At 38.6% G+C, this 14,722-nt stretch overlaps 2 protein-coding genes across 2 annotated transcripts in view; one reads left to right on the forward strand and one right to left on the reverse strand.

Moving 5' to 3' along the window:
- Positions 1-6,312, forward strand: part of LOC129097458 (electrogenic aspartate/glutamate antiporter SLC25A13, mitochondrial) — a 45,200-nt gene extending 38,888 nt beyond the window's left edge. The window contains exons 15-18 of the mRNA XM_054606331.1: positions 323-461; positions 3,862-4,020; positions 4,993-5,083; positions 6,135-6,312. Of these exons, the coding sequence (XP_054462306.1) occupies positions 323-461; positions 3,862-4,020; positions 4,993-5,083; positions 6,135-6,312 (567 nt within the window). The remainder of the gene's footprint in view (positions 1-322; positions 462-3,861; positions 4,021-4,992; positions 5,084-6,134) is intronic.
- Positions 6,313-9,148: 2,836 nt separating this feature from the next.
- Positions 9,149-14,722, reverse strand: part of LOC129097148 (cytoplasmic dynein 1 intermediate chain 1) — a 54,169-nt gene continuing 48,595 nt past the window's right edge. The window contains exons 16-17 of the mRNA XM_054605892.1: positions 12,155-12,280; positions 9,149-9,259 (exon numbers count right to left, since the gene is read on the reverse strand). Of these exons, the coding sequence (XP_054461867.1) occupies positions 9,149-9,259; positions 12,155-12,280 (237 nt within the window). The remainder of the gene's footprint in view (positions 9,260-12,154; positions 12,281-14,722) is intronic.

A 14,722-nucleotide genomic window follows, 5' to 3' on the forward strand; every position in this document is an offset into this window, starting at 1 on the left:
GAGACGTGATCTGTTTGGCATGTTGTGGTCGATATTATACTCTGCTATAAGAGTTCCAGGAGTCTTTTGGAAGTAGTTTCTTTGGTGGTAACATCAGTTGATGCTTGAATATTTGGTCACTTACATATTGTGGATAGAAAAAAACAATCCATCTTTAGAGGCCCGAGCCAGAAGTCACGGTTTGAATCCCCCGAGCCCCATCGCTCTTTCTCTGTTCTTCTTTCTGTTTATGCTGGTATTTGTTTTCCCTTTCTGAGAGCTGAACTCTAAACCCAACGATATAACCTTAAACATATCCTTTTCATTCTGTCTCTTTCTCTAGGGTTCGAAGGCCTGTTTCCTGAGAGACATCCCCTTTTCAGCCATCTACTTTCCCTGCTACGCCCACCTCAAGGCTTACTTCAGTGAGGAGGACGGAAGGATTGGGCCAGCCAAGATGCTGTTTGCTGGAGCGCTGGCAGGTAAAATACTTCAGCCTTTATATGTCAACAGAAAAAAAAAAGAAAGTTGTATAACATTTTTGGGTCAAAGGTTAGTTTTAAGTTCCCAGATAACATAAAAAAAACAACTGATTTTGGTGGAATTGTACCTGCTGAACATACTGTGTATGTACACAAGAATAAAAATAAATAAAAAAAGGAAAATTGTAAAAATAATTTCTCTATGTAAATGGTAAAATGTTATATTTGTTTTTTTTAATTCTGAATTGGTGGTGCACTTAATCTGGTACTGTTGAGACTGAATATACAATAAACATACTTTATTTTGTTTACCACAGTTGGTGTGCTATGGGCATGCCACAATAGACATTTGAGTAGGCCTTAAACAATATAAAGATAATTCTTTAGGGTTCATCACCACTTTCACATACAAGTTGTCATGTGGTCCATAGCTAATATAAATTATAGCAGCTTTAAAGCTTTGATTTCATTAGGATATTCTCTGGTAAATCGTTTAAACTAGATCACTATCAGAAAAGGTTTCTAAAATCTCAAACTCTGTTATTAAGACTGTTTATGTCTGAATTATTGTATACAGCTCTTGACATTACTGTCAGTATTAATGGATGTCATGCTGCCGGGTGCAATCATCAACAATGTCACTATTTAAAAGTTTAGCCTTTGAGAGGGCGCCATAATTTGAAAAACAGCATTTTGTCTCGTGAAAATATTTGACTATTCATACTGAGCCAAAAAGGTTCAGTCCCTGAGGCAAATACATAGTGCACCAAAGTTTATGAAACTCTTTGGTCAGGTCCAGTTTTGAACCAAGTGTGAGAGCAGGTCTCTCTCTGATCTCGCCTCCAAGCGCCTGCAGTAACAGTAGCAGAGCTCAGAGTTTGGAAGCGAGGCAGCCTCTGACCGCAGGCTCCATGGCGGTAGCTGCTAATTAGAGCGCTGCTCAATGATTGGGGACTGGGGTTTTGGAGCTCTGTAGCAGGGAAGCGCCTGAGATGCCTGCCAACCGGGCCGACGGGGAAGCTTTCCAATCCTCATATATTGGACATGCACACACAGCAAACATGCTTGTGCATACTTTATGCATGCTCACCCTGCAAGAATGCATACAGTGCTGTCTGTAGGTTAGTCATAAGAGTCAGCGAAGAGGCCAAAGAGACCAACGTCCACTGATGACTTAACTTTATCCTCTGCATGAAAATATGATCCAGAGTTTTAATATTGGATTTATCCTTGAAGTAAACACTAATAACAGACCAGCACTTGCCTGCCAAGTTAAAAGGCTTTAGAACATTTGCATAAAGTACTTAATATTTGTTTTGAATCCTCAGAGATGTGTCAGCAGCAAGTTCTTTTCTACGCAGAGGCACAGCACAACATGGAAAAATCATAAATCCTGCCTCCTTTCTCCGTTTTTACTCTGGTTTCTCACCACAAAAATGGCAGCCACGGCCCACAGACTCCGAGCTGAAACGAGCCTCATGATTTCTTTATTTTTTTCTTTACTTCGACACATTTATCCTCACTCTTTCACATGTATTTATCAGCGGTTACAGCATTCTGGCAATTAGTGTTTTACAGTCGGCACAGGAAATTGAATTACACGCTCAGTTTGCACGGCATTATTTAGCTAGGCAATACTCCGGTTTGAGAAGAACATAGTGTTGGCCATCTCTAACTCGCATTCATTCTGTGTGAGTGTATGTGTGTCTGAAATTGTGTCCTTTTTTGCTGTGAGGTGTAAGTAATATCCATGTTGTTCACTGTTTAGTCATGTATAGTTGAAACAATTAGCCCATTAATTTATGAGACGATTGACTGAAAATGTATCTGCAACTTGACTGATAATTGTTTAAGTCACTTTTCAAGAAAAAATATCTTATGTCTTCCTAATATAGAGTGTTTTCTGATTTTCTCTGTTTTATATCAGTATTAAAGGCATAATTGCATGATTGGTATAATATGAAAAACCAGTGTCAGAGTTTCTACATCAGCTCTAACATATGCTGCTTACCAGTGAAAGTCGGAGGTCTGAATTACCAACTTCCAACCTCCAAGCTTTCAAGGAGCAGCACGATGACAAAACGTTAACAAAAAACATGGTTACCCGTGAGAAACTGATGTTTCTTTGACAAGCACACAATTAAACTCTCAGCAGTATAGCCTCTCTGCATGTATAAATGAAACAGAGGAGTAAAAACAATTCAGAGGTAACAGACGTCATTATACATTTTATTATATTAATTTACTTGCAGAACAGGTTTTGCTACATAATAGTATGTATTATTTTAATTAAATACAGGCAAATATACTTTACGTTGCCTTTTAGTTTATCGGTTCTGCCATTGTTGTTTGACGTCAGATGCTCTTCTTTTTTCCTGACGTTGCGGTAGACAGAATTCTCCCGAGTTTACAAGTAGGAAATGACTTTGAGGGCGTGATTGCACTTTTTCTAGTTGGAAGTCAGAAATGTTAAAGTTCTAAGTTGTCTGGAACGCAGCATCAGATCCCTTGTTCCTAAACTTTTTTCTTTCCATCATATTTCCGCTACCTCTCCTAAAAAAGCTTAAAAAAAAGCCCTCTCCTCTCCTCACCTCCTCTCCTCACCTCTCCTCTCCTCTCTCCTCTCTCCTCTCTCTCTCTCCTCTCTTGTCCTCCTCTCCTCTCCTCTCTCTCTCCTCCTCCTCTCTCCTCTCCTCTCTCCTCTCTCCTCTCTCCTCAGCTCAGTGCAGGTGGTCAGTCTCCACCGGATGCCAGTCTGCTACCTAATGCTGAGTTGATTAGGCTTGCTGAATAGCTCGTTTGGCCGTTACAAAAACCAAGAAGTCAGAATAAATCATCAAGAGGGCAGTTGATGGTAATGACTGAGCCATCAATGATTGAGCCCATTCATGGCTGAAGTGGCTGGAGTGGGGGCTTTGCAGTCACTCCCTTCAGTCAGCCAGTCACTTTCGCCGGCACACGGGTCACAGTGTGCATTGCTCTCATTACCATCCATTGTCTGGCCCAGTTCAAACGGCTGTAAGAAAAGTGGGAGAGGGAGGAAACGAAGAAAAAAGGTAGAGATTCAATAATGGCCTAGCTGGTGGTATGGATTGGATGGTGAAGTGATAGAAACTGGCCTCCACTTGTGTATAGTGTATGTGTGAGGCACACTTGCTGCAAGATGGTCAAGATCCGAGATGACGAGTTTTTAAAAGAGGGAACAAAGAACACTGAAACCACTTCATCAGATGCAGTTACGAGGAAATGCGAGATTTCATTTTGCCACTGATGGCTGCTTTCTACAAATCATCTCATTTGTTTGGGGCTGATTTAAAAATGCCGTATTTGGAATCAAACACATTCGACTGTTTGAAAAAGGGAAAGCGTCACTTGACTAAACAGCTCCTCTTCCCCACAGGCATGCCAGCGGCCTCTCTTGTGACCCCAGCTGACGTGATCAAGACCAGGCTACAGGTGGCAGCACGTGCCGGTCAAACCACCTACAGCGGCCTCGTGGACTGTTTCTGGAAGATTCTCAGAGAAGAGGGGCCGCGGGCTTTCTGGAAAGGAGCTGGAGGTAAAGTTTGCTACAGCCAACGTCCAATGATGAAAGTACATTTGTACTTTTCAGGTTGTTGGGCCGTTTGCAGCCTGAGAGAAAGACTTCTTTGTTTTTATTTTCTGCTAATATTCTCTTTAAAAGGAGCTGGAATTGAACATAAATCAAAGACGAGACGGTAAAGGATGGGTGCTTTGTTTTAACATAATTTAAACATACAACACATATTTTTAGTACTGGTTTAACACTACATTTACATTGACTGCATACATTTCCAATCATATCATTTTAAAGTGTGTAGAACTACACATAATCGTGTAATTGATGTTTATTTGCATTTGATTTTTTATGTGTGACTGGAAGATGTGTGTTATAGTTTTTAGATGTTTGATTAATAGCAGTTTTGTTAAAGTTTTGTTTTTTCATGGCATTACAGAAATAAAAAGCAAGTATTTCCTTTTTTTTCAAAACAATTTCAATCTTCCAATAGTTAGGATAAGAATAATTATACAATCCTTGCTAAAATGATTTAAATATACAGATATATTACTAACTTTTTAATTTGTCGTTTTTTTAAAGACTGACTTTGTCATGTCCCCCCCACTTCTGAAACCAAACTTGTTAATCACCATTTAACTATAAAGCCAGAAATTTGGATACATCCATTGAATATCTCAAGAACAGTTCATCGAATCTCCATCATACTTGCTCGTGTATTGCTGGGTACTAAAGGAGTGTCAAACTTGGTTCACTTTGGCCAACTGGAGGCCTTTCAATAATGAACTTTACATTTTGTCTGTGAGTTTTAAACCATAAGTTACGTTACATCCACAGTCTTCTTCACTTCCCTGGTGTCAGCGAGTGATTAGCTGTTTCTCAACAACTCTGCAAGCAGCACTTCCCGGGGGCCCGAGCAATCGGCCCGCTTCGGACGGGCCCTGCACTAGTCTATATGAATTCAAATAAACACATTTCTACCCTTTCCTGCAGCTCGTGTGTTCAGATCCTCGCCTCAGTTTGGAGTGACCTTGGTGACCTATGAACTCCTGCAGCGCTGGTTCTATATCGACTTTGGAGGACAGTAAGTCTCATAATAGATACAAACCTAGTTGCCTGTTTTTCTTTCTTTTGTTATTACGGTCATTACAAAACTCTTAACCACCACTTCCCCTTATCTATCAGGGAAACAATATAAAACACACAGCTATTTCTTCCTGCCTTGTTTTTTTCAAAGACAGAGTGTTACAGCTAGTTCATCCAATTATCAGAGACCACCTGCTCCTAGAACAATGTTGTTAATTTCTACATTTACGCTTAGTGCGTGTCCACCAAAAGACCCCCCAAAAAATTGGTGCACATTAGCTCACAGACTCAAGCTCACACTCAAAGCTCTAGATGTGACAATTTTCTCAAACTCGAGAATTTTGCCGCATAGTGATCAGGACAGGCAGCACCATTTGACTTGCACATGTACTTTCCCCACTTCTGGGATTGAAACAAGCTCATTTTCCTCCTCAAAATAGGTCACTCAGGAATAATTCAGTCATTTTCTGAAGTTAAAAAGGTCCATTGGGGATGAGAGGTGGTGAACCTCTCAAAATGACTAAGAAGTGCTTCTTTCAGTGGACAGCTGTGTAGCACATGAATGTAAGTCAGTGGATGGCTCATGCTTTTTACATGTTGCTCCCTCTCTGCCAACGACTCGCAGTGAAACAAAATCAACTGCAGATCCAATGAAAATTTGGTGTGGTTTTGGGCGGGTTGATCTGTGCTTTGCTGTTTGTGTTGGCAGCTAATCACAAAGCTCAACGTGAAATCAATGAGGGATTTGATTTGTTCCGCTGTTCCACTTCTGATTGTCTATTAAGATGTTTATGTCTGTGGTGAACAGTGTTGAATATGATATTAATTGATGATTTAATAATGAAAATGATAAAACTCGGCACGCTCACTTTCTCCAATATTTGGTTACAATAACATCTTACACTGTGTTTATGTTGTTTAACAGTTTTCCTTATAACCTTTATCACCTTTCTCTCCATTTCTCTCCCTTATTCAACTATCTCTCTCTCGCTGTGCTTCTGGCTTCCTCCTCCCGTCTCTCTCTCTCTCTCTCTCTCTCCACACCACAGAAAGCCGGCTGGCTCAGAGCCCACTCCCAAGTCTCGGATCAGCCTGCCGGCGCCCAACCCCGACCACATCGGAGGCTTCAGGTTGGCCGTGGCCACGTTCGCTGGCATTGAGAGCAAGTTTGGTCTCCATCTCCCACGCTACACAGCAGAGGCCCCCTCCGATGCGAGAACCCCCTGAACCTCCACGGGTAGGGGGAAGACAGGGCCTGTGTGTTTTTCACAGAGTCATTGTAGTATTATAAGTTACTTATTTAAAGTACTTTATAATGTTTTCTTTTAATCATACACTGAACACGGTAGTCTATATGAAACCATGTGGATTAGTGAGCTGATTAGCACGAATACTTTGTAGGACTCGTGCAGTATTTGTTTCAACATTGATTGACATTGTATAGAGTTGGATTATAATGTGGTTTTGTTTTTCATACCGTTCAGCTGGTTCAGTATATGCACACAAGCAGCAGAAGTTTAAACACCTTAACTGCTTGCTTTTTATGGTATATATTATCAAACACTACATACAGTTACAGCTTTTTCCAGTGACTTCCTTTTGTTGCTTTATAACCAAAAGCACATTCCTCACATGATCATATAACTGGCTAAAAAGAGATGAATTGATCATAAATAAGGCACTTATGTATATATGAGAATTCCAGAGACATATTTTCATATCTATACAGGTATTTTAGTCATGAGATGCTCTTTCAATAGTGTGCTCATTTGATCAAATGCTTCCACAGGAATATGACCAAATAGTACTTGAATGTAAAGTAACAGTGTAACATTCTAAATGTACACAGTGTTTAGTGTAAGATGTTTGGTTTCAGGTCTAAATGTATGCAGATGTGTAAATATCTGAGAGACAGCTGGCAAAGAATGCAGTTCTGTAGTGTGTCAAGACTGAGTATTTAAATCTGTACAGTACAGAGAACGTAGGAGGTACATATGGTGTGTAATAACCGTGCCTTACTTTGCGTATGGCAGCAACATGTGTACTAAGAGTAAAAATAAACTTATATTAGTAAACTTAATGTATGCTGGAGTTTTTATTTCCATTCCCAGTTGAATGTTGCGAGGAAAAAGAAAGACATCCGTTCATCAACTACGCTTTAATAGTAAACACAGCAGGTTTAACAGCCAGCACTCTGCATTACAATATATCTCTTGATAATTAACTGTTCATTAAAGAATATACAGTTGTTGCTCTTGTTCAGAACAAAAGAGAAAGTGCCAATAGCACGCTTGATTCAGTTTCTAACACCCTGAAACACTGACATAAAGCAGCCACAAAGCCCCACGTGTCGAAACGTCACCATAATAACTCCATGTTACAGTATCTGGAATATTTCAGGAATGTGTCGCATGCAGGCATAGTACAGAGAAAAGAAGCACAACATAAAGTGAACATGACATTTTGTAAACAATACACAATTAGTCTATGGACCCTGCAATATTTTTATGATAGTGCAAAGCATCGTCACAGTACATATATCTTCGTAAGGCTATAAGACTGCCACGTTGTATATACAGTAGGCTCACATGTTGCAAGCAACAAATCATCTTAATTCATTGAAGAAAGAAATAAGGGTGGACAAATCAGTGGAGGTCAACAGTTTAACCATTAACAGACAGTTTGCATTTACAGGAGAGTAGATGCATGAGTACAAAAAAAAAGTGGCCTTGTTTGACACCAACATGTACATAAAGGTGAAGAAAGAAAAAAAAAACTGATTGAGATACTCATGCTACAGTGACACCCATAAAAGCGCACCAGATGGGTGTACTACGAAGCAACTTCAACATAGCCAGGCTTTCTTTTCAGCTCGTCAAAACCTAAAACTCCAGCACGTCGATGGTTATTAACTGGCTTTGTTAGCCCAGTTCTTCTTCATCAGGCTCTGTGATCGTTGGGTCTTCTGCACAAATAATGGACCGATAGCATGCCGCCTAATTTCAGTCAAGAGGAACATGTCGTTATAATGGATAGCGATATAAAACGGACCAGCAGCAAATCAGGACCAAGGATAAGACAAATCTAAAGTGGCATGTAGTTTTTTAAGCCTTATCATTCGTTTAGTGTATGGATGGTATGCTGTGTCACAGTTAAAGTTTAAATATTACATGAAGAATACAGGCACAAAAAATGAGATGAGCAAGACTGGACTGGGGGGGGGGGGGGGGGGGGTCTCCACCAGTCTTCATAGTTGATGACGTGAAAGGACCTTCTGTTCAAAATCACCTTCATGTTCCCCTAAGGCTCCAGTGATGGGTATGTGCAATCTACTAAATTTATGACCCTCGGGGAATCCTATAAAGGAATTATACTGCATCTTGTTTGCAAGTACACGTCGTAATGATTAATAATATAGCGAACTATTAATGTATGCTAGTTTGGATTTTAAAGAAAGCTTCTTTTACAGCCAGCGTGGGCAAAAAAAGCACACTAGCAACATATTCAGGAGTTCAGAGATAGCATAAACAACCTGTATATGTTGAATACAGTATCAGATTTACCAACTGTAGATTGTAGGTTCCGCGTATGTGTAATTGCACGGCTTGTTCGGTGGCAAAACTAACGTCCAGCTCACCAAGTTTAACGAGTTATAACACATTCCCTCAGCTGAGAAGCTTGATTGGTCTTGAAGAATATCATCAAGCGGCTCTATTTGGTCTCTAAACTCTCTCTCCCAATGACGAGATGCTTGTACAATTCTTGCACAGATGTCCATGGGATTTAGCAAGAATGGGGACACCATTTCTAAAAGAGTTGAATAGTTAGGGGGTGGCTCTTTTAATTGTTGATTTTAATCCGAAACTCTGAACATAATCTGCTCCAGAGAAGATTAGGTGGTCAGCATAAATGACCATGGCGATCTAGCCAGGTTAAAAGGGCCATGTTCATGACATTGAAAACTCTGACTTTAGGCTCAACATAGCTCGCTAGCCCTTTAATTTAGCTTCATAGTACACCCCGCTGGTCTCGATTTTCTTCCTCTTTGGTTTGGAGTCCTGTTCTATGAAGGCAGCTCCATAGGCCCCTCCTCCTCGCCGTCAGCTCGGTTAGCACGGATCTCCATCAGGGTACGAGCGAAGCGCGACCAGTCATCAGTGTGAGTCACTGACAGCTGTAAGAAACATCAAAGAAACACAGGTAACATGGTATTAAGCGGACACATCATGGGTTGTTGTGAAACTCGAAGAATCCTCTTTGAGGATGCATGAACACATTACACTTGTATATTGTTTTCAATGCTTTCACTTTCAATGGCCAACATTTAATACACGACTCGGCTACTATGTCAAACTACCCCCTCACTGACAAGCATCTGTCAGGTTAGTAATGACGCATTGGTTTGATGGAAACTTGTGGCACCTCCAGAGTGTAGCAGGAATTACATTCTGTCCTCAATGCCAGTGGTGTTAGTTAAAGTTAGCGGTCTTGGTGTACAAAAAGGCAGTTTAATGTGGCAGTGGAAAAGCCAGCACTGAAATAAATGCTGTATGGTTGAGGAGAAAAAAAAGGGTCATATAGATTCATCCTCTTGGGACAATGAATGTCTGTGAAAAAACTTCTAACAATCCATCAAATAGCTGTTGAGATATTTCAGTGGGCTGCTAGCTGCACTCATCATAGGGCTAATACAGGATGTCAAACTAAATGTCCTTTAAGCTGCAGTCCTACATTGTGGGAGTAAGAATGAGTGGGACAAAAGCTGCGGCTGCCACCCAAGCTGCCTGTAACCGCTTTGCGTGGCCAGGCTGTAATTAAACAGGAACCAGGAGGAGGGAAGCAGCCATTTTGAACTAACCCCCCACAGAGCTGGGCTGGCCACAGCAGGGGGCTCTGCTATAACATCATGTATATATTGTGCCGTTAGCGATAGCAGCGTTATTTCAACAGACTCCAAGAAGCTCAAGTGTCAAAGAAACAACGTGGGATTCAGTGATGTCAGGCTTTAAAAAGCTTAAAAAGCAGCAGGTCCAAAACATTTTCATGTCATGGAGCAGCATTAAGCCACTAACCCTGATCTGACTTTTGGTTGCTTTCTCATTGCAGCCATCTGAAAGACTTTTGTTTTATACTTTGGACTTTCCATATAGATCAACACCAGTAAAGGACAAATCAAAACAGTCCTAATCCCTGCTGATAAATGACCTAAAACTAGACTGTATCGAGTAAAATAATACTGGAATAATAGTATTTGGTGTTTGGCTTTTCCTGGAACCATCTCAATGGTTTCTGTTGGTCCCATGCTGGGTTCTCTTTTCACATGCTGTTCCTAGTTTTAGCTATATGACAGGAGTTTCTAGTGAAGTAGATACCCCCATCACCACCACCACATACAAACTCCTCTTTGGAATCATAAAACCTTTCAACCCTGCTCACTTTTATTGATGACTCTTCGTTACCATTAACCCAGCGTGGAGGCCACCATGCTTAGCCAAGCCTCTCTCCAACTTACCACACAACAAAAATATGCTAAAATTAGCCTAGCGGCTAGGCTAACGCAACCTCACGTTGGGATCCTAACCAGAGCCCTTCAAACATTAGAGAACATACAGGCACACAGGCGGGTGGTTGGCCGCTTTGTGGTGATGGCAAAGTCATGTGGAGGCCATTTTACAGGGACAAGAAAGAGGGAGGGAAAAAAAAATCAAACACATACATTCAAGGCAATTCTGACAGTTGGGTAAACATACAGAGCTAAAAGACCTGAAATGAATCGTTGTGGTGCATGTCGAGTATTTCAGTGAAACAAATGCACTCATTTTTACTCCTATAGTACATGTCTTTTGCCAAATATGCATGAAACACAACAAGACTTCAGTATTATGTACTCTTAAAACTCCGCTAATATAAGTGTACATTTGTAAAATCATGATTCAGTGAAAATGACATACACAACTTTATTATTTTCAGCAGTTTTTCCCACCACATGTCAGTTTATTTTGGTAGACTCAGGAGAGAAGTAGGTATTACTGTTTTGTTTAGCAAGACCACAGGTACTATAATCTCAATCTGCTGTTCTGACAGTGTAATGAATTTTGGTTATTGTAATTTACTCATGCTTTTGACAGCTAGGGTGTAATTAAATATTTTATTGTTTAAAAACTAAACCCCAAAGAACCACCAGCTCCATGCATCACATCACTCACAGCCAATGCAACAACAATGAACTCAGCAGATTTTCTTTAACCAGAGCAGGCTGCAAAAGCATCAAAGTTACATCAAGGAGTTATGAAACTGTCTCAGAGTAATGTTGATGCCTTCATCACCTACATAAGCAAACAAGACCATCAGCAAAAATTTGCAATCATTATATAGTTATTCTTAACACTTGTCACTTGGTACAATTCCCTGCGACATCAGACGAAGCTATATACAGCAGACAGACCAGAAGAGCCTATGCTTACATTTTCACTGTGGGTATTAGCCACCGGTTATTTCATACTGCATTCTACTCCCATACTGCTATCTGTGCTATCTATTTTGCAATTTGTCACATTTGTTGAGTAAATTAAGCACCACAAAGCTTTCTGTGATTATGAGCATGTTGACCAACATGCACCAGGTAATCAACAGAAGCTTGAATAAATAGTTGAGAGCCTAGACCACTGAAGTGAGTAAATCTATATTATGACCAAGTTGTGTGTTTTTTCACTCACTTCTAAAACAAATGCACTTGCCATGCTAGCCAGATCAAGATCGTTGAGACAAATGTCAAGGCACCCATGGAAAACACGACTGCTTTTGTCCACAGGGGGTGCCAAAATCTACACAAAATGAAAGTTCCTTGAAATAGCTTTAACATTATTCTCTATGAGAAACATCAATATTCCAAATGTCTGTTTTTATTTATTATAATGATTAAGACTATACCTGATAAGAGGAACGCTCACTCTGCCCTTATTTCTGGGGACCAAACTAAATTCTGCTCACAGACATGCAGTATGTTTCCGTTTTACAGCAAATGTATTAATTTATTCATCCACTTTAAAATTACACAATTATTATCTACCTCTCCAGTATCGTAGATCCAGACTCGGCCTTCTGAGTCCCCCACAGCCACCTCCTTCCCCCCTGACGACCACCGTACCCTGTTGAGGGCAGAAGCGCCTTCAATGGTCACACTGGCAGTTGGTACCTGGTGGATAACAAAAAAAATTTGTATCAATATTGAAAACTTGTTATCATATAAACTGGGATGTATAATTAACAACATATTGAGTTAAGGAACTGGTTAGTATAGTATGTCATGAAAATACCTAAAAAAGTCAGAGTGCAGTATGTCATCAAACAATCCTACATATAGTCATTAAAGTCATGTTTTAAGCCATGAAAAAAGAATTTTGTGCCATTAAAAGTCATAGAATATTATTACATACATAACTCAATTCATAGTAAAGTATATACTGTCAGATTCATATTTAGTAGGTCATTATGAGTAAGTATGTCACAAAAATGTGATAAATGGTCAGATTTTAGGATGGCTTAAAAAAATGCAAGTATAGTATCTCATAAAAATCAGAATAGTATGCCACAAAAAGTCATTGTATATTTTGTCATAAAACGTCATAATATAGTATGTCATATTATAGTATGTCATATTATAGTATTTCAAATTATAGTATGTCATCAAATTAATAGTATAATATATCATAAAAAACAGTTCAGGATGTCATAAAATGTAAAAAAAAAAAGTCATAGTAAAGAATGCAATAAAAAGTCCATATAATATGCCATAAAATTTCATAGTTTAGTACCGTATGTTGAAAAAAATTCACCAAAGAGTCATAGAGATTTATGTCCAATATGTCATAGTATAGCATGCGAAAATAGGTCATGGGATAGTTTTTCGAAAAAAGTCGTTAAATAGTATGTTCTAAAAATGTATCAACAAGTATTGTATAGCATGTCAAAAAAATCATAAAATGGTATATTTTAGAAAGTCTTATAAATTCATAGTATAGCATGTTAAAATATATGCTCTGATAGGATGTTGAAAAAAGTCATAAAAGAGTCATAGTATAGTGAGTCGAAAAAAGTAACCGTATAGTATATCAAAAAAAGTCATAGTATAGTATGTCGAAAACTGTCATTTCATATTATGTTGAAAAAGTCATAAAATGGTATATTTTAAAAAGCCTTTTTTATAGCATGTCGAAAAAAGTCGTCATTCACTGTGTTCTAAAAAGTCATGCAAAAGTCATAGTATAGTGTGACAAAATAAGTCATAGTATAGCATGTAAAAAAATTCATAAAATGGTATATTTTAAAAAGCCTTAAAAAGTCATAGTAAAGCCAGTTAAAATACAAGCTATGATAGGATGTTGATAAAAGTAATAAAAAAAGTCATAGTATAGTACGTTTAAAAATGTCATAATATAGTATGTTGAAAAAAAGTCATAAAAAAGTCATAGTATAGTGAGTCAAAAAAAGTCACAGTATAGTATGTCGAAAAATGTCATTTTATAGTATGTCAAAAAAAGTCATAGTATAGCAAGTTAAAATACATGCTATGATAGGATGTTGATAAAAGTAATAAAAAAGTCAGTATAGCACGTTTAAAAATGTCATAATATAGTATGTTGAAAAAAGTCATAAAGGAGTCATAGTATAGTGAGTCAAAAAAAGTCATAGTATAGTATGTCGCAAAAGTCATAAAATGGTATATTTTAAAAAGTCTTAAAAAGTCATAGTACAGCAAGTTCAAATACATGCTATGATAGGATGTTGATAAAAGTAATAAAAAAGTCATAGTATAGTATGTTTAAAAATGTCATAATATAGTATGTTGAAAAAAGTCATAAGAGACATAGTATAGTATGTCAAAAAATGTCATAATACAGTATGTCGAAAAATGTCATTTTATAGTACGTTGAAAAAAGTCATACTATAGCATGTCAAAAAAAGTCATAGTGTTGTATGTCATAATAGTGTCTTATCATAATATGTCATAAAACTTCAGAAAAAGAGTCATATCAAAGTCGATTTTTCTAGAGGGGAACATTCGTTTTCACAGCCAGTACACAAAAACATACAGATATACACATAGCAACTTGCTGAACCCATACAGGAAATCTTCATGTATTACTCACACATTCATCCAATCTCATACCATGTTCAGTGGGGAATATTGTTATATAGTATGGTTTGCCATACAAAATATCATAAAAAAGTCATAGTCGAGAACGTCATAAGGTGGCTCCTTGCATAGTAGCCCCTGCCATCAGTCTACAAATGGGTGTTAATTACATGTAGAGTGGTTGGAGGATTGGAAAGACGCTATACAAATGCAAAAAGCCATAATATAGAAAGTGAAAAAAAGTCAGAACAAGTCATAGTATAGCATGTTGGAAAGTTATTTCAATGAAAAAGTCATTGTGGCGGCTGTATCTCAGAGGAAGCGCAAATCGCCTTCCATCGATATGTTGGCTGTTCATTTGCTGGTTCCCCCAGTCCATATCATATTCTGAAGGCTGAGTAATGTTCAGTTGGCACCTTTCTTGGTAACTGGCAAGTGTACCAATGGGGTTTAATAACATGTAGTTTTCAATGCTTTGAGTGGTCGAAAGACTAGAAGGGC

Source organism: Anoplopoma fimbria, chromosome 10, assembly GCF_027596085.1.
Source record: "Anoplopoma fimbria isolate UVic2021 breed Golden Eagle Sablefish chromosome 10, Afim_UVic_2022, whole genome shotgun sequence".
NCBI lineage: Eukaryota > Metazoa > Chordata > Actinopteri > Perciformes > Anoplopomatidae > Anoplopoma > Anoplopoma fimbria.